Here is a 19,286-nt window from a genome sequence, read left to right as displayed (position 1 = left end):
GACTCACACCCCGACACGACCTTACAGTCGTCATCTTAGATCACGCCTCTTTTACATCTCACACCCTCAATGAGTAGCGCCGGTACTACGAAGGTGTCCCAGGATATTTTCCTTAAAGTTTTTCAAGTTGGAATGTTAGGGAAAGACGTGCATTGGAAGTTGATTCTATAAACTTGCACTTTTCCATAAAAATGAGTCCTGCTATAGCGACGTTCTAGGCGTTGCAGTAGATGCACTCGATATTCATGACTCGCATCGACCTGTCTGGCAGATCTTGCGTGTATAGCTAGGTGGAATGATATGGGCCAGTTCGGAAGAACCACTTACCGGGATACCAGCGTTAATTTGAAACCTCCGCGAGGTGTGTGCATTATCTACAACCTCAATGGATCGGCTCTCGAGAAAGCTTCCAAGTCAAACAACGAGAGTATAAATATAAAATGCTTCTGACCTATCCATATGTATTGCACGGAATTCACCATATTTCTCGATAGCCTCCATCTAAACCTGTGTGACATAGGTCAACAGATCGCCAGTAGACCTGTATATTCCAAAACCTTACTGACGGTCGCCAATGATGTGAGTGGATTCCAGGTATTTCCAAAATTGCTGGTTGACAAGTTTCTCCACTGACTTGGCGATTGCCGGGACTAGAGCAATTAGACGGTACTTGCTGGGCACCACCTTTTTTCCTTATTTGGGTATCGATTGAATGAGTCCAAATTTCCAGTCTCCACGAGAGAGACCTCTTCAATATGAAAGATAGATTGCACAATGGTGGTATCAGCTCGACCACACACCTTTTTAATTCTATTGGCCATTCATTTTATTCCATCAGGGTTGGTTGCCACGTATAGTTTTCAACTCTTTGAGAGCTTTTTTAAGATCTCTATTATGAAATACTATCTCTGGCATCGAGGAATCCTTACTTGGCAAAGTCGGCGGTGTTTTCAGTTATGGGTCTACGGTAGAGTTTAACGCGAAATACGTCTCTTCCATTGCGGTTATTGCCATGGAACTATTCCTAAGTCAATGGTATGGATTTTCAAAAAAATCGAACGTATATAGTAACCATCTCACGTTTACCTGTGTCATAAGTGTTCTTTAATATGTGTTATTGTACGTAAAATAAGGTTTGATGATGCAGTAAGGCGAAACGCGTAACCTAACTAATAGACGCTACATTTGTGAGACTTTGAGTTTATTTTCGTCCTTGTTAAAATCGGGGATTTTTTTATATACAGAAACTTTGACCAACTGCTTTGGCTACCGACCAAAACGATATATTTGAGCGATTGATGAGAAGTTTGTTCTTCACTCCCTGATTATAATTTTCTTTGCAGGTATCGATCATCTGCTTGCCATTTCTCCAGGCAATAAAGTTGATATGATTTACAGGGCTTGGGTGTTTGTCATTGGAAATAAGCAGACTGCCTTGGTGCAACTTTTATGGAACCACGGTTTGCTATCTGAAAAGCTTTTCAAATTAAATCGAAATAAAAGCCACCATACTTGCCAAAATCACCTCTGAAGTTCGCACACGCTGAGGGATCACTAGTCCTGAAATAGACATGGAAAAGATTCCAAGGAAGAACAAGGCATGAACTGCTTTAAATGTCTCCATGATCTATACCGCCAAACTTTACGCGTCATGGGCGGATCCTGAGGTTTCATTTCTAGTTGCGGTTATTAACTTGTGATCTGATGTTCCTAGGTGTGCATGTACAGTAATATTGTACGAGTTTTATTGTAAACAGTATAGGTGTTATTGTAAACAGATCCAGGAGGCTAGCAAAGTCTTCCTGTCTACCAGGGATTTTGGGTCCCATATAAGGTGCGTTAGGTTGTGAGGCAAAATTCACTGCCGAGTGCCCCTCATCATCAGTCCTGTTAGAATAAGTCAACCAGTTGACATTATGGATGTTAAAGTCTCCCGTAATAACAATGTTAACAATTTTCTCGAAATGGGTAAAAAACCTTCTCTAGTGTTTATCGGTGGTCTCGAGAAGAAGCAGAAATGCTCTGTGGACCTTTCGGTTGTTATTTTAAACCACATAAAATCGAACCCTGGGGTTCTTCCCGCTGGAAATATATCCTAAGTAAATTGGGTGTGGAGGTTGTATTTTGGTTGTTTCCGAATTCACTTTCGTCTCTGCTACAGCAAAAATATGAGGTTTGCAGATGTCCGTGCACGACGTTTATATTTGTGTTAACCTCTTATAATACATAAATAAGATATATTGCTTTGATTTGTTGAATGAACTTGATTTTTCGGTAAACTAACCTAATAAATATATATTTTTTTATGTGATATTCAACCACGTAAAATGGTTTTGTTTCACCGGATTGTACAACTTTAATAATACGATATGTAATGTAATCTGGAGATTGTATTAATAGGATGAAGCGGCGCGAATCAGGGCGTAACGAAGAAGAAAATTGTATATCGTCTAGCTGAGCGTATTTGCAATGAATTTTTTAATTGGAAAAAAAGTTTTGACACAATGCACGTATTGCATTGGTTCAAGGGGTGAATGGACTCGCGTCGCGCTTATATAACCCGGACATTTTAGGCCATTATATGGGTCACAACATAATCGATTCGGTCGGCGAGTTTCGCCGTAGGAAGTTCCATAATAAAAAAATAACATTAAATGGCTTACCTCTTGTATTTGTAGCGGAGTCGGCAATTTTCTGAAATGCTTCCAAATATGCTGTTACTGCTAAAATAGTAGCCCTAAAGGGAATGTTTGATTTATTAAAATAGAGAAGCAAGGTAGAGGATTTTGTTGATAGTCTTACTTTAGAGATGAATGAAGTTTTGTCGCTTTGGCAATCAGGTCTTCCCACAATGGCATTCCATTCTGAAAGAAAAAATGACTAAATAATGTTGGGTATATTGCTCAAGAAAGTTGTTTTTATAAAATATGTAAGTAATATTTCTATAGTATTATTGATCATCAGCATTTCAGAACATCTAGCTATATTCTAGCATCTATATATTTTATATTTTCTGACGAATATTTGTCTATGCCCTGTCAGAAATGTGTATGTAGTACTTAAGTTTTGCTGTAAGAGATTTTCTTTTTTGTGCATTATTTTAGTTGCTATTTTATACTTATGTATGAATCGGACAAAGACTTTCGCGCCGTGTACTTTTCGTCATATACAAAAGCCAGAAAGAATTTTACTGTTATATATGGAAAAAGCAGTGAAAAAGGATATCTGGGTGTCGGTTAATGGTCGGTATTGCATTCTCTTGAGTATTTATTCTGAGGGTGAAGGAACACAAAGTCAACGGTCTCGGAGGATGTTTTTTTTTGTTTTGTTTTTTAACTATGACCCTAAGGCATTATCAGAACTACTAAATTAACACCACAAACATTTAAAATCAAAATAAAAAAATTAAATATTTGTGATGCTTACATTATATCATGCATTTTGACTTTTCGATCTACATGAGATGGTCAATATGAATGATCAACGGTTTTGATACATGAACGAACAAACACCTAAAATATACAATGTTTCTACATGTATAATTTTTTCATCATAAAGTTACATGTTGTAGGTATTCATTTATTTTTTAAACTAAAAACAAGAGTTAATGTTTAACCTAAGGAAAATATACACAGAATTATTGAACATTGGAAAATAGGTCCAGACAAAGTGATTTCTTTAACAATCATTCAACTTCCAGTGGTTTATCCATAAATTATTGTAATGTATATGTAAGGATACAGAAAAATTAATATGTTCTTTATCCTTATTTTAAATTTCCTTAACTGCATAACCTATTGTCTACAAAACTCTTTTGTCTTTTATTTAACCCATTAGTGCATATAGGCAACACTTCGGTAGTCTGTTGACGAACTTTGAACGAGCTAGCCGTACTCCAGTGCCATATTGTATTTTAATTATTGTATTAGGACAACAGCATGGACCCTAGTTTATACACAACAGCACGTGGCGGGTAAGTATTGTTTTAATTTTGAGTAATATTTTGAAACTTAACGCCATAAAATTTGGTTAAAATCAAAAACAAGGCATTTAATTTTGTATATGTCTTTATCTTATAATAAAATTTTAACAAATTTTTGCCTAATACGACTTATAATTTTTTCCGTTCCTTTTGAGGGACGTTATGCATTTTAGCTACTGAAGTTCAGTTTGTTTTCAGATTAAGTCCTCATGAATTACTGCTAGGATTAGAAGATGATGAGCCCGAAAAAGCCTCCATTTACTTAATTCCTCCCGATGACGGTGCTTTAACGGATGAAGACAGCGATAAATCGGATGATGAACATGAGGCTAACCCAAACCATTTGGGAGCGCGGCAATATTGAGAACAAAATGCGAAGCAGTTATTTACACCAGCAGGCCAGCAGAATATGATTCCGAAGATGACCCCAAACCATTTGGGAGCGCGGCAATATTGAGAACAAAATGCGAAGCAGTTATTTACACCAGCAGGCCAGCAGAATATGATTCCGAAGATGACCTTCCCCTTTCTGATTTTGTAAAAAAAACTAAAACACAAGCAGAAACCTCAACAAAGAAAAAAAAGCTTGGAAAATCAACTCAAACATTACAGAATTGGAATATCGAAGAGCCGTCTTTTATTGTAAATTCCACGTGTGTGCTCGAGCAGCCACCAGCTGATTTAGTGAATATTACTTCCCCACTAACATTTTTTCAACTTTTTTTTGATGTAACGATATGTGAACATATTGTTAAATATGTTTTCATAAGCTAAATGAAAATTTAGAGGAAGTACGGAGGTCTTGCTGAAAAACTAAGTATTGATGAGAGCATGATTCCTTATTATGGAAAACATTATACGAAACAATTTATTAGGGGGAAGCCCATAAGATTTGGGTTCAAAAACTGGGCTCTTCGTACCAGCAATGGGAATCTTTTAGATTTTGATATTTATATGGGCAAACAAAATAATTTAACTTATTCCGAGAATAAAGAATATGGAATAGGAGGCCACATTGTCTTATCCCTAATTCAACAAGCTAAAATACCACCAAATGAAGGCTACCAATTTTACTTTGATAATTATTTTACTTCGTTAAAATTACTTAGTCGATTGTCTCAGGATGGTTACTGTGCCACAGATACTTTACGTGAAAATCGAGTAGAAAATAATCCACTAAGGTCAAAGTAAGAATGGAAAACTGAAAAAAGAAGCTTCTGTCAAAAGTCTGCGTGTCAAGATGTAGTTGTTCAATGGAAGGACAACAAAGTTGTAGCAACTGCTTCAAATTTTGGCGTATCTGCAAACAAAACAGCTCCACGTTACTGCAGAGAAACTAAATCTAAGGTAAATGTTCCACAGCCAGGCATAATATATAATTATAATAGAGGGATGGGTGGGGTAGATAAATTAGACAACATGGTTGCCAACTATAGGACCCGAATAAGACAAAGAAAATGGTGGCGGCCAATTTTTGCCTATCTTTTTGATGTGTCCATAGTAAATGCGTGGCTACTTATGAGAATAATTCACCCTGAGGATCCAATAAGTTCTTCTTTAGTTATATTTCGAAGAAACATAGCCCTAGCTTTGCTGCATTCATATGGCGTAAAGTCTGTAAAAGGGAAATTAAGACCAACCTTACCGCTGGATGTTAGATTTGATAATATCAATCATTTGGTGGAATATTCTGAGACTGATAGAAGGTGTCCATTTTGCAAAAAAAAGGCAAATTTTGTTTGCGTAAAATGTAATGCGAGCTTACACCCCAAAATATGTTTCAAGGCTTATCACACTAAATAGGCATATCAAAGGATACATTTTTTGTTGATTATCAGAATATTTTCAGAATTTTTATTTTGTTATTTTTAGCATAATGTCCCTCATAAGAAACTATACATTTTTTCAAATGTATGCGTTTCTAGTTTTTCCACATTTGCCTGCTTATTTGAAGCACACTAAACAAATGTTTAATAAAAAACTTATGTGTTTCTTATTCCTAATTTTATAGAATATATACAGGGTGTTTCAGAGTTGTGGTGCCAAAACCTTAGGGGAGATTCCGCTCAGCAAAATAAGAAAAAAGTTTATATGAACATGGGTCCGGAAATGTTTCGTTTCCGAGATACAGGGTGTCAACTTTTTTCCAAAAATTAAGTTTTTTATTAATAACTTAGAAATGCGTTAGTCGATTTCATTGAATTTTTTACAGTTTATTTAAACCATTATCAGACATCTACTGAAGCAATTAAATTCGATCCGAAATTTCCAGGGGCGTACCAATAGAGCAAGTATTTTGTCTTTTTGTAGAAAAAAATATCACCCTGCAACTTTTTTGCGGTTTTTATTTACTTATTTTAAAAAACCCACTAAAATACAACTTTTTGGTCTCTTGACTTTTTTTAGTGTCTCGCTTCGTTTTTGAGAAAAAATTACAATACGGCACCACGGCACGTCTCTGAACTCCATAAGGAAAAATAAAAATGCTTAGGAATTATCCAACAATGTATCGCAGTGTGTTTATTTTTGAAAACTAAAAAAAAACATCAAATTAAATTTTCTCTAAAATAATACATTATTTCTCAATTTTCTTAGTAGGTACGAGAATACATTTTTGTTAAAGTAATCACTGATAACAAAATTACAATAAATGTTCAAACTGACAACCTCCTGCTTCGATGCAAGCATTGCACCGTCTCACCATACTTTGTCGTACTCGTTCGAAAATACCTGCAGTGTTCTGAATAGTCCGACAAGAATCGAAAATTCTTTGCTGTAATTGTTCCACTGTTTCCACGGGGGTAGCATAAACAAGGTTTTTTAGGTAACCCCAAAGGAAAAAATCTAAAGATGTAAGATCTGGTGAGCGAGGAGGCCATGCAATGAGTCCTCCTCTACCTATCCATCGTCCAGGGTAAGCTTCATCCAAATAGTTTCTTACTTCTCGGTAAAAATGAGCCGGTGCACCGTCATGCTGAAATATCAGTTGCTGCCTGCTATTTAATGGAACTTCTTCTAGGAGTCCTGGAAGAGTATTGCGTAAAAAATCTAAGTAAACATCTCCATTTAAGCGCGGTGGTAATACAAATGGGCCAATCAATTGATCAGCTACAATTCCTGCCCAGATATTTAGATGAAAACGCTGCTGGTGGCCTGTAACGGGCGTTGCATGAGGATTTTCTTCATGCCAAACATGATAATTATGGCTATTAAAATATCCATTTCTGGTAAACAACGCTTCATCGGAAAATAAAATGTTCCTTTTAAACTGTGGATTGTTTATAAGGCTACGAAGATACCACTGGCAGAAAAAAACACGGAGTGGATAGTCGGCTGGAATCAATGCATGGACTTTTTGCAAATGGTAGGGATGCAGCAGCTGCTCATGCAATATTCTCCAGACTGAACTGTGTCCAATTCCCATAGCATTAGCTATTTCACGAGTGCTAACGAATGGTGCATTTTCCACTCTTTCCAAAATTTCCTCCTCGGCAGCCACAGTTCGGGCAGTTCTTCTGGGAGCAACATCAGGCCGTGTTACACTCAATGTACCAGTTTCTCGTATTCGCCTTTCGATATTTGGAAATATTTTTCTGCTGGGATGTCGCCTATTGGGAAATTTTCGACGATAAATTCGTTCGGCTTCTCGAGAATTGCAACGGGCCTCACCATACACAAGAAGCATATCTGTTAGGTCAGCAAAAGTGTATTCCATTTTTTTTCACCACCAACTACCAAGATAGGTATTTTAGAACTAACACTGTTAAATTTAAACTTTAACAAATGCAGAGCGTTGTAAACAAAAACACTTACTTTGATACAAAAATAATCTTTAGAATGGATAGGAATGTAATTTCGGTATTTTCGATGTTAGTTACGATTATTTACGATTTCGATGTTATTTCGATGTTATCTACGTGGTAATGTTTTTTTTAGTTTTCAAACACACTGCGATACATTTTTGGATAATTCCTAAGCATTTTTATTTTTCCTTATGGATTTCAGAGACGTGCCGTGGTGCCGTATTGTAATTTTTTCTCAAAAACGAAGCGAGACACTAAAAAAAGTCAAGAGACCAAAAAGTTGTATTTTAGTGGGTTTTTTAAAATAAGTAAATAAAAACCGCAAAAAAGTTGCAGGGTGATATTTTTTTCTACAAAAAGACAAAATACTTGCTCTTGGCGTACCAATACGCCCCTGGAAATTTCGGATCGAATTTAATTGCTTTAGTAGATGTCTGATAATGGTTTAAATAAATTGTAAAAAAATCAATGAAATCGACTAACGCATTTCTAAGTTATTAATAAAAAACTTAATTTTTGGAAAAAAGTTGACAGCCTGTATCTCGGAAACGAAACATTTCCGGACCCATGTTCATATAAACTTTTTTTCTTATTTTGCTGAGCGGAATCTCCCCTAAGGTTTTGGCACCACAACTCTGAAACACCCTGTATATATAATAGATATATATATAAACATTCAAAAATGAAAAATGGAGTCAAATATGGAGTTTTTTAAAGTGAATTCTATACGCTTTGCAAGTTCGCTAATTGCCGCTTCTTGTTGTTTAAAAACTGTTTTGCCACCTGTAATCCTTCCATCAGCATTCCCAGGGAGATCCCAGAGTCCCCATGGGATGTATAAATATCATCCACATTTTGAACTGTACTCACAGAATTCAATTAATCAGACAAATCATTCCAATGGGGGAGGAACAATAATGGTCCCAAAGATATACCTATTTTAAACTCGAAGACATCAGATTTGTTAACAGCAGGTTATATTTTTAAAAAATTTAACAAATTGGTACCTTTTAAAAATGTAAGGTATGGTATCAACTTCCTCTTGTTCCATATAAGAATAATTTTTGCAGCAGGATACCATCATTTTTTTTTCAAGTACTTTATTGTCGAAAATTTGGTACATGTACACGAATTTTATTGACAAAGCTTCAGAAAATAAATACAATCAAATCAGATTTTACAAAACAAATATAAAAAATTTATACAACATATAAAATGCCTAAAAAAAAAATGCAAGAGAAAAATGTTACAAACAAAATCTTTATAAAACAAAATATATGCATGTAGACAAAGGTAGCAGAGATAAAGGGACACATAAAGGTATGTTCAAAATTAAAATTAACAGATTAAAAGCTTAGCATCTACTACACAACATCCTCAGCCTTAAAAAAGTCTTCAATCGAATAAAAGGCTTTTAGAAGCAAATATGACTTCAGTTTACAACGAAACTGGCGCAAAGACTGAACACTTCTTAATTCCACGCTAATGTTATTATAAATTATTAAACCGCGATATATAAATGAAGCTTTGATAGATGTAAAATGAGGAATAGGAAGGGGAATATTATTAATCTGTCTGGTAGGATAACTGTGATGTCGGATTGGAAAACTGTTCTTATTTTTGAATATTAAACATGCAGTTTCCAAAATAAATAATGATGGTAGGGTCAAAATACGGCTCTCTTTGAAAAGATTACCACAATGCATTCTAGAATGGGCCTTAAATAAACTTCTGACAGCCCTCTTTTGCAGCACAAAAACAGACTGAAACAGATAATTTGAACATGCATCCCAAAATGGAAGAGCATACCTTAAATGCGACTCGAACAAAGCAAAGTACACATCACGAGCAACATCTCTCCCCAGTTCATGAACGGTTGCCCTAACAGAGAAGCAGCCAGAAACAAGTTTTTTATTTAACTTTATTATATGGTCAGAAAACTTTAAACCTTTATCAATGACTAAACCAAGAAATGCAGAATTGTCTACCATGTCCAATGCGTTCTCACCAAAATCAAGACTCTCAGCTTGAAAATTGAAACCAATAATATGGGACTTTGACATATTTAAGCAAAGTTGATTGGAATCACACCATTGCTTTAATTTCAGGAGATCAGCTGCAACATCTCTGACAAGCTGCTTGGGATCTTTATTCGACCATAAAACCGTTGTGTCGTCAGCAAACAATGTAAAATGTCCACATATGCTAAGAGTAATAAGATCATTAATGTATACAAGAAATAGAAGGGGACCAAGAACTGACCCCTGTGTAACACCACAATCCACAGACTCCCTACCAGAAAAGTCACCATTAAGGTACACAGACTGCTCGCGACCAGACAAATAGCACTCAAACCACTTCAGTGCAACACCCCTAACTCCATAAGCAGAAAGCTTCTGAAGCAGTATCATATGACTCACACAATCAAAAGCTTTGGACAAGTCACAGAACACCGCCGCAGTCGCCTCTCTTCCATTAACACCCTGGAGAAGTTTGGACAAGAAATCAAACATAGCGTCAGAGGTGCTTTTCCCTGATAGAAAACCAAATTGTTCATCTCGAAGAACCCCTTCCCCCAGAAGAAACCTTAAAAGACGATCCTTCATAAGTCTCTCAATTAACTTAGATAAAGTAGACAAAATTGAAATCGGCCTATAGTTTAGGATGGAGTAGAACGATCACCACCCTTATAAAAAGGCGAAATTTTTGCTAATTTTAGGCAAAGAGGAAATGTGCCCGACTGAAATGAAATATTAATAGCATCAGAAAGAGCCTGAATAGCACTCAAAGGAAGTTTTTCCAATAAAATCACTGAAATACCATCGTCACTAGATGCCCTTTTCTTTTTCATCGATCCTATAGTGCAAAAAATCTCCCTGGGAGTAGTGGGGCTGAGGTAAAATCAGTTTCCACTAGTGGTAGGTAAAAATTTAAGAGGGTCATAAGTGGAAGAGAGACCCTTTGTGAGGATATCAGCAACCGAACAAAAGTACTTATTCAATATGTCAGAATCAATCTGCACTTCTTGAGAGCCATTACTTTTGGACACAACCTCATTAACAATTGACCACGCTTCGCGTTGCTCATTGGAGGAATATTTCAAACGTTTGGAATAATAGAGTCATATCATATACAGGGTGTTCTATTTAAAAAAACAAAGTTGATCTCAAATTCAAATTCAAAACATCCTTTATTTTAAAACATTGTAAGCAAACACATACATACATGTAGTTACAATTGAACAATAAGCGTCAAACAAAATAAGTACATCACTGTTTACAATAAAAAAGCCTGTTAAGCATAGAATAAATTTACTCAACTACCGTACTACCTAAAATTAAACTACATTAAAATAGGAATAAAATATTGCATTAAAAACAATGATTAAAAAAATAAAATTCACTTGACACAGAATTGCTACAACACACAGTTTAAAAAATCTTGAATTGTATATGGTTCCAATTCTATTAAAATTATCATTTTATTGAAAAATTTTACACAAGAGCAAGTAGGTCATCTTTCCGTGGCTGTTAGTCTATGCATTGGTCCATTCAGCCTTGTATCCCTTGTTGAAAAGTTGTGCTGAGATTCAAATTTCTAAAATTTTTCTCTGCTTTTGAAGAGAAATAATAAGCCCTCATATACATATAGACCCACTAAACTAAGAAGTCCCAAGCCCCTAAAAATGCCTCTGCATGAATGGCGTTTTCGCAAATTGAGCATGGTACGTACTGCTCTTTTTTGTGCTATAAAGGCCGAATCCGCATCCACATCTCTGTCGCAACCAAAGCAGAAATGATGTAACAAATTCATGCAGGTAGAAATGAGGTCAATAATTTACTGAACAAATTAATAAGGTCACTTTTTCATACAGCAGGTAATTAAAAAGTTACAGGCATTATATGAGGCTTTTTTGCCACTCTGTATAATATATTTGGAGAACGATGAGATACAGGTCAGTTTAGCCATGTTAGCGTTTTCTTAAAATTTAATTATGGAGAAGTATTATAGGCAAAAGACGTCCCAAGAGTGAGGTACAGCAGTGGAGACAGGGTATGCTCCGCCCTGGAGAATATTGGGTCCGCCTTTCGTAACTGATTTAATGCTTTCATATGAACACTCTTTTGGAATGGAAGACCATATAATCTTATAGTTTTTCCTTGGAAATTATTTTTCTTGAGGCAAAATTCCATTAAATCCGCATTTATTTATTTCCTGTTATTGATATGCCCAAGTCACTCTTGGTTACTACAAGACGGTTTCTACGAAAATAAAAAAGAGTTTTGTCTTTAAAATAAATATTATTTTTTCCTTTTTAAAAAAAAACTTTAACACTCAACATAAAATAAATAAATCTCACAAAAAGGATTATTGAAACTGTGAAAACAAAAAATTGATTTATTAGTTTTAGTACAAATTGTTATTGTTTTAATTAGAATTAAATGAAATGTAAAAAAACATACTATAGTATTAAAAATATATTATATAATACATATCTACACATTATTATAGTCATATACACATTTATATGACTACAATGTCTGTAGAAAAGATCGATCAGCTGCTTGCTACTAGTGACTGCTCTAGGGGTAACTATAGAAATTTGGAATCAGATGAAAGTATTGAGGCTCTGTTTGTTTACATTGGCTCAGGAAATACTACCATATCATTGTTGCCCTACCATCTGCCTGACCCAATGAGGTCTAATCAATACAGTCCGTGTCTGGTTTTTGCTATTTAGGCAATCTATTTTAGATTAAGCATATTTTAAATGCTACCGGCTCAGTGCTAGTCATTTTGGTGGTAGATAAACCCTTAGTAAAACCATATAGGCATCATTCTCAGATATATTTTTATGTAGACGGTCGTTTAAATAACAATTCAAATGAACTGCTCAGTTGTGGTTTTTATAGAGTTACAGTTTTAATTACTTAACAGATCATAGGTAGATTGTCGGACTATGTAATTTTCTATTGAATGAGGAATTGAAGCCCTTTTTCTAGATATGTTTTCATATCTGCAAAGCTAGCGCCCGATCGATATTCAGCAACAAATTCTAGAACGCAGCATCCATATCCTTTGACAGTTATGGCCATTTATAACATCTTACTCAATTATTTTTAATAAAAAAACTTTCGTTTGTAGAGGTTTGCAACCATCTCAAATCCGTTTAAATATTTATTATATATTACAGAAAACAGTTTAATTCAAATCAGAAGTTAACCTTTTAATTAATTTCCTTCGTTTGTTACAGTTTATACCCACTATAAACCGATTTATCACAGTCATTAAAATTTTTCTATATGCTGACGTTTCGCCTTATATTAAGCCTTCTTCAGGGCTACAAAAATAAGTTAAGACCTGTCTGACTACTTTTCTAGTTAGTTATTGATATGACAATTTATGTTTACTTTAAAATAATAGTAAACTCTCCAATTCCTTTATTTCAAGGAATTTGCTTTTTACTACACTATCTTCTGTATGATATATAGGCCCAATAATTTTGTTGTTTAATACTCTCTAAGAAAAACAAGTTATTGTCCATTGAAAAATATTTAAGTACCAAAAAAAGACTACCTTGTCAAAGGCCTTCTTCAAATCCGCATAAATTATGTTAACTTGATGTCCTTCTATCAAATCAAATGTTTATTTATATTCATATATTACACAAATTGTTCTACCAGCTAGAATCTAAATAATATTAAGTAATTGTAGCCAGTTTATGGTTATATGTAATAACATTATGTAAATAATGTATTTAATAACAAAAAATATACACTTTAAATGTTTTATGTAAGTATTACGTAAAATTAATTAAAGTTATTAGTTATGTATTAGAATAAGAAATTGTGTTGATGATCTGATATTAGGCTAGCAACAATTATATTCTCTAATGAATAATTTACATATTTTTTTTAAGAATGCAGTAGTAATCTATTGTAGTTACTAATGAAATTTTTTATTTTCATTGTTATATTGCCGGTACTTTCTTTCTCCAAAGATGTACACGTATTTTAAAATACATAAATGGTATTCTACAACTATTAACGCAAACTTTAATAATATAAGTGGTCTCTTGAAAATATTTATATATCATACACCCTATAGCCTATATCCTCTATTTGCAATATCCTTCACATGAGTATTAAATTTTATTTTAACATCATGTTCCTCCCAAATCCTTTATTTGTAATACCATGTGATTAATATATAGTAGTCAAAATATTATTTTGTATACAAAAATAACATATATATATATATTAATAATTAAATAAAGCCCAGTATCCACAAACCATTTAACAATATTGCTATCATTTAATTATAAATCAGCTTTTTAGGATAATGCAGGTAATATACATTTTTGGTAACATATGTGATACTATTTATACATATTGCATCTTAAATGAATATTTTCTATAGTTAGTTGTTGATATGGGCATTAATGTTTACATTAAAATGATGGTAATCTCACCGATTCCTTTGATTCAAGGATCTATAACTACACTATCTTATATATGATAAACAAATACAATAATTTAATGATTGCTGTTTTATACATCAACACACAACTAACTTTAAATCATCTCATAATATTCCTGCACTATGTTCATCTTATATTGTTAAAAAAGTTGGTTGATATTAGCAAAGGTGAGTTCGAAAACTAGCGTTATTTTGCCTAGGAATTGCCACAACCTCACAAAAGATACTCTCTAAAAAAAAACAAGTTATTATGCATCGAAATATATTTAACTACCAAAAAAATCGACATTGTCGAAGGTCTTCTTCAAATCTGCATAAGTTATGTCAGTCCTTATATGAAATGAAATGTTTATTCATATTCATATATTACACAAATAGTGTTTGTAACAACTAGAATCTGAGGAATATTAATTAATTTAGTATTGCGGCTAATTTACGATTGTAAGAATATTTTGTAAATAAAGTATGTATAATAATAAAAAACATGCCTACATAACATATCATTGATTTATGTAAATATTATATAAAATTAATTAAATTGATAGGTATTGGAATAGGAAATTGTGTTCATCTGATATTGGGATTGTAACAATTATATTATACAAATTTTTTAACAAGCAGCTGATCATCTATTATAGTTACTAAATCAATATTTATTTCCTATTATATAGGCACAACTTTCTTTCTCCAAAGATACACATATTTTAAAACACATAAACGGTATAATAAAACTATCAATACAAACTTTAATAATGTAAGCAATCTCTTGGGAATATTTATCAATTTTAATATTCTTTATTGCTTTCCTGCTTTCTCACTTAAAATATAAGTGATCTTTAAAAAGGCAAATGTGTTGAAGGAACTATTTGGAGCAATGTATGTGATTTTGTGACCTCAATTGCCTATAAATTGAATTAAAAAAGAATGTGTTTGCATATATTATGTTTTGTAGGATAGGATACTCTTCATTATAAAATTTGGTTTTTTAAGACCTGCCCAACACTTATTTGAAATACATATTTTATTAATCTGATAACCATAGTTGATAGTTGTCTGATAGTTGCAATAGAGTTTAATTATTTACCAAATACAGTGTGAACTTGCAGTAGAAATAAATAACTAAAATGACAGACTATTATTATGCTCTCTGCTAAACTTTCATAAATAGTTAAAACATCTGCAGGAAGTGATGTAATATTGACTTTGATGGAATTGGATAAAGAATTAAACACCATCTTGAGTAATAAGGCTTGTGGAAATAAATATTTAATTTTGTAGTCACAATCAATACCACTGCCCACAGATTTTTAAAATCCAATGAGACCAATCCTGAAATAGAATATGAACGGGTTGTAAAATGTACAAATTGTAATTTGTCATAATGTATATTAATAAATTTTCATTTGAAAATTTTACTATTTACCAAATAATAAATGAAAAGTAGACTAGCACAATTTTTTCTATATGATAAAGTAGTGTAGATAAATTTGAAAACAACATTAATGAAATTTCCAGGTCAATTTAGACACATTATAATAATATTAAAAGTAATTTGACTCTTCATAGCAGTACATAGCAAGTAAGTGGCTGTAGATTTATTTACACACCTCTCGTCATGGAGTTACTAAAGCCATTATGACTTTAATTAATTATGTCCCAGAATTGCCATTTGCTAGATTTACCAATACATATTATCTTTCTTCTGCTGAAATTGTAGAGCAAGGGCAATATCCTTGAATAATATGTTTAAGTTAGCAATATATCTTGTTACCATATCTCTGGAAACTTTATGCAACCAGCTAATATATCAAATTGTTCTTTAAAAATGATGATTTTTAACTTAATGATCATTTTATATTCTTTAGCTAGCTATCAATTTTTGATAATCCATAATAATGTGACAGTAGATCTTTTTTATTCTGTAGATCAAATCTCTTTTGATCTTAAAGAACTTGAACAGGAACTACTTACTTCCTTGACAGGGAAGAAAGTAGTTACCAGAAGCAAGTATGATTGTTTCAGATAACAGTTACAGTACTAACCATAGAATGCCATAATCAATACATTATCAATATTGAAAACTCAATAAATAGTAGCTCGAATAATATAATTTTTAGTACATTTTTGTAGAAATGTGATTGATTAGTCAAAATCAAAATAGTTCCTTATTTATTTAACAAGATTTGGTTACAAGAACTGCTTTGTTCCTTGAATAAATATTCCGCTAAAAGATTTCCATATTGATTTTCATCAGAGTTAAGAGTTAGTAATTGCAAAGAGGAGGGCACTTGAGATAACAAGAGATTTTTGAACTCACAATTCTATGCCGCTTATCGCTTTTTCAGTAATACCGTCAAGATATACAATTAAAGCAAAAGCATCACTATGATGAATATATCTCTTGGGAATCTCTTGAAAAAGGCAACAGTGCAGTTCTTCAAGAGATATTTTACGAAAACTTTAAATGCTCCTCTGGTATCGAGATAGTCAATCTGTAAATATTTTTTTTCTGAAATGTATAGCAATGCACCACATAACTGTAACGATTCAGTATCTATAAATCAAATTACAAATATTTTGTGTGTTTCTCAGTTTGGCATAATAATCTCCGAAATTTATTCTGCTGAGTACTGCTTGAGGTGAGTACTTTGGATGTCTCCAATCTTCTTAAAGCATTACAGCTTTGTTACATTAAGACCTTTGTTTATATTATTCAATTCAACCCAAAAAAACAGGTGTTTTCTCTATTTTTGGAAATCAAGCTTTGTTTCATGGTTTTATGGTGCATCATCTTGGTGTTAAAATGAATAAAACTTGGTGCCTACTGAGCGAATGTCTCACTTTTACTGATTTCATTATTCAGTCTTTTGAGGAGGGTTGTGACGTACATGCAATGTATGCGGACTTCAATAAAGCTTTTTAAGTCAATCATGCAATTTTGTTAAGCAAATTGAGCAAGTACGGTGTTCCCTGGTGCACCACTAATAATATGGTCTTAAATACCAGTAAATGTTTCACAAGTGTAAAATTGTGTACTTTCATCAGCTTAATCATGTATATTAATAGCACTCTTCTGGGAATATTATCTAGTGTAAAAGACTTTGGTATAACTTTAAACTTGCATTTAAATTTTTCTCTTCATGTCACAACAACTGTATCAAAGGCTATGCAAATGCTGGGTTTCATTAAGAGGTGCACCAAAGATTTCCAGGACGTTGCTTCTATTAGGCTTCTTTACTGTGCACTAGTTGGTTCTCACCTAGAGTATGATTCATGTATTTGGTCACCTCATTTTAACAATCACATTCATGTGATCAAGAGTGAAACTGGTTTAATAATCAAAACTATTTTGAACTATATTTACACTAAACACTAATAATAATTAATATTTTTAATTTGGATTCTTTAAATCACCAAATTTCCACACACAGCGGCAACGTCAATTTGTCAATTTTGCCCAGAAATATTCTTGCGATAAAGGTATTTGGCAACTGCGCTCGTTGCTTACTTTTGGATGGTGCACCTTTGGTACAGTATTAGCGTTGATTGAATAATTTTTCCCTGATTACTTGATTAAAAATTAAAACGTTCAACGCATTCATGGCACCCTATTTTAAAATTTAAAAACATGATTTTTTTCTATGAGTATAAAATAAAAGGTAGCAAATATAGTATAATTGTTTTCAGAATATTATTTTCTATCGAAATACGAAATAATATACCAAGTGTCCCATTTAAAATAAGAAAGTTAGTGTCACTTCCTGTTAAACCGGAAGTAATGGAAAACAATAGAATATGTCAAAAGATGCTCTTATAACTATTCTATCAATATACTAAATTTCATTTGTTTATCTTGAAAAGTAAAAAAGTTATTAAGTGTTCCCTTTTTTAAGTAGTAACCTGGTATAACTTAGTTCCTCAGTCCAAATCATTTAGTTATGACATACTTAATGTGTCCTATTGTTGCAGCATATATGCAGATATGTCTCTAAATACCTGATTATTATTATTAATATTAAACTCTCATGTACCTTTTCACAAAGTTTAGTATGAAATATGAATGACTCAATCTCAAGTTCTTGGTCAATCATTGCATAATCATGATTTCCAATATCTGAACTAATATATACAGAAATCATGCAAACTAACTATATTTTAACTTTCTAGACTAAAAATGCACACTTTGTGATGTGGAGATGACATAGTAAAATCACATTTAAATTCCTAATACTTTAGCCTTTACTGCTCTTATCAGTGAGCAATAGAGACTGTTATCAGTACCCATAGAAAATTACTTGCCATTTCTTAAAACCTGTCATTATAGAAGGATTAACTCACTAATCTATAAATATATATACAGTGTGGTGACTTTAACTGGAATAAATTCAGTTAAAACTAATCAAATTTTATCTCGCAAAATTCCTGAGGCCCGTCGATTTTTGTTTATTTTTTTTCATATTGCAAGATAGTTTTTGTATTTTTTCACCTACAGGGGGGTCCAAATTAACCCAAACTTTTTTTTTTCAAATGGAAAGCCACTTTTTTTAAACTCTCATTGAAAAGAGCCCTTTTTCCTGATTAAATTGCCCTATTTACTTTTGTGATTATCTGAAGGAGAAATACGAAAAAAAAATAAAAACCATTAAATTATTAAAAGTCTCGAAATATTTTGTGTTGGTAAATTTTTGGCGTGTTTGTTTATTTTATTGGTATCGAGACATTTCTTGACATTGTTGTAGTGTCACTGTTAAAGTGAATTTCAACCAGTTGTTAAATAAGTTAACTTATATTGAAAAAATACCTTATTTATTATTTATCTGAATCCCACAAGATTGAAATCTTAATGATGATTGGTTATGGGGACAGAAGTCGTACACAGCTAGAGGTTGTCCACTTATTTAGGCAGAAATATCCAGATTTGCCACCTATTAACCAAGGTACGGTTAGTAAAATCAAAATTCGAGAAGTTGGGCATGTGAGGGATGTTTCAAGACAAAGGTCTTCTAAAATCGATGAAAACA

General features: G+C 33.0%; 1 protein-coding gene across 2 annotated transcripts in view; it reads right to left on the bottom strand.

Moving 5' to 3' along the window:
- LOC126733634 (protein MTSS 2) overlaps nucleotides 1-19,286 on the bottom strand; it is a 137,445-nt gene that overhangs the window by 105,717 nt on the left and 12,442 nt on the right. For both annotated transcript variants that reach the window (XM_050437024.1, XM_050437023.1), the window contains exons 2-3: nucleotides 2,803-2,864; nucleotides 2,664-2,737 (exon numbers count right to left, since the gene is read on the bottom strand). In XM_050437024.1, coding sequence (XP_050292981.1) covers nucleotides 2,664-2,737; nucleotides 2,803-2,864 — 136 coding nt within the window. The remainder of the gene's footprint in view (nucleotides 1-2,663; nucleotides 2,738-2,802; nucleotides 2,865-19,286) is intronic.

Source organism: Anthonomus grandis, chromosome 2, assembly GCF_022605725.1.
Source record: "Anthonomus grandis grandis chromosome 2, icAntGran1.3, whole genome shotgun sequence".
NCBI classification, from domain to species: domain Eukaryota; kingdom Metazoa; phylum Arthropoda; class Insecta; order Coleoptera; family Curculionidae; genus Anthonomus; species Anthonomus grandis.
This window is presented reverse-complemented; position numbering and strand designations above follow the sequence as displayed.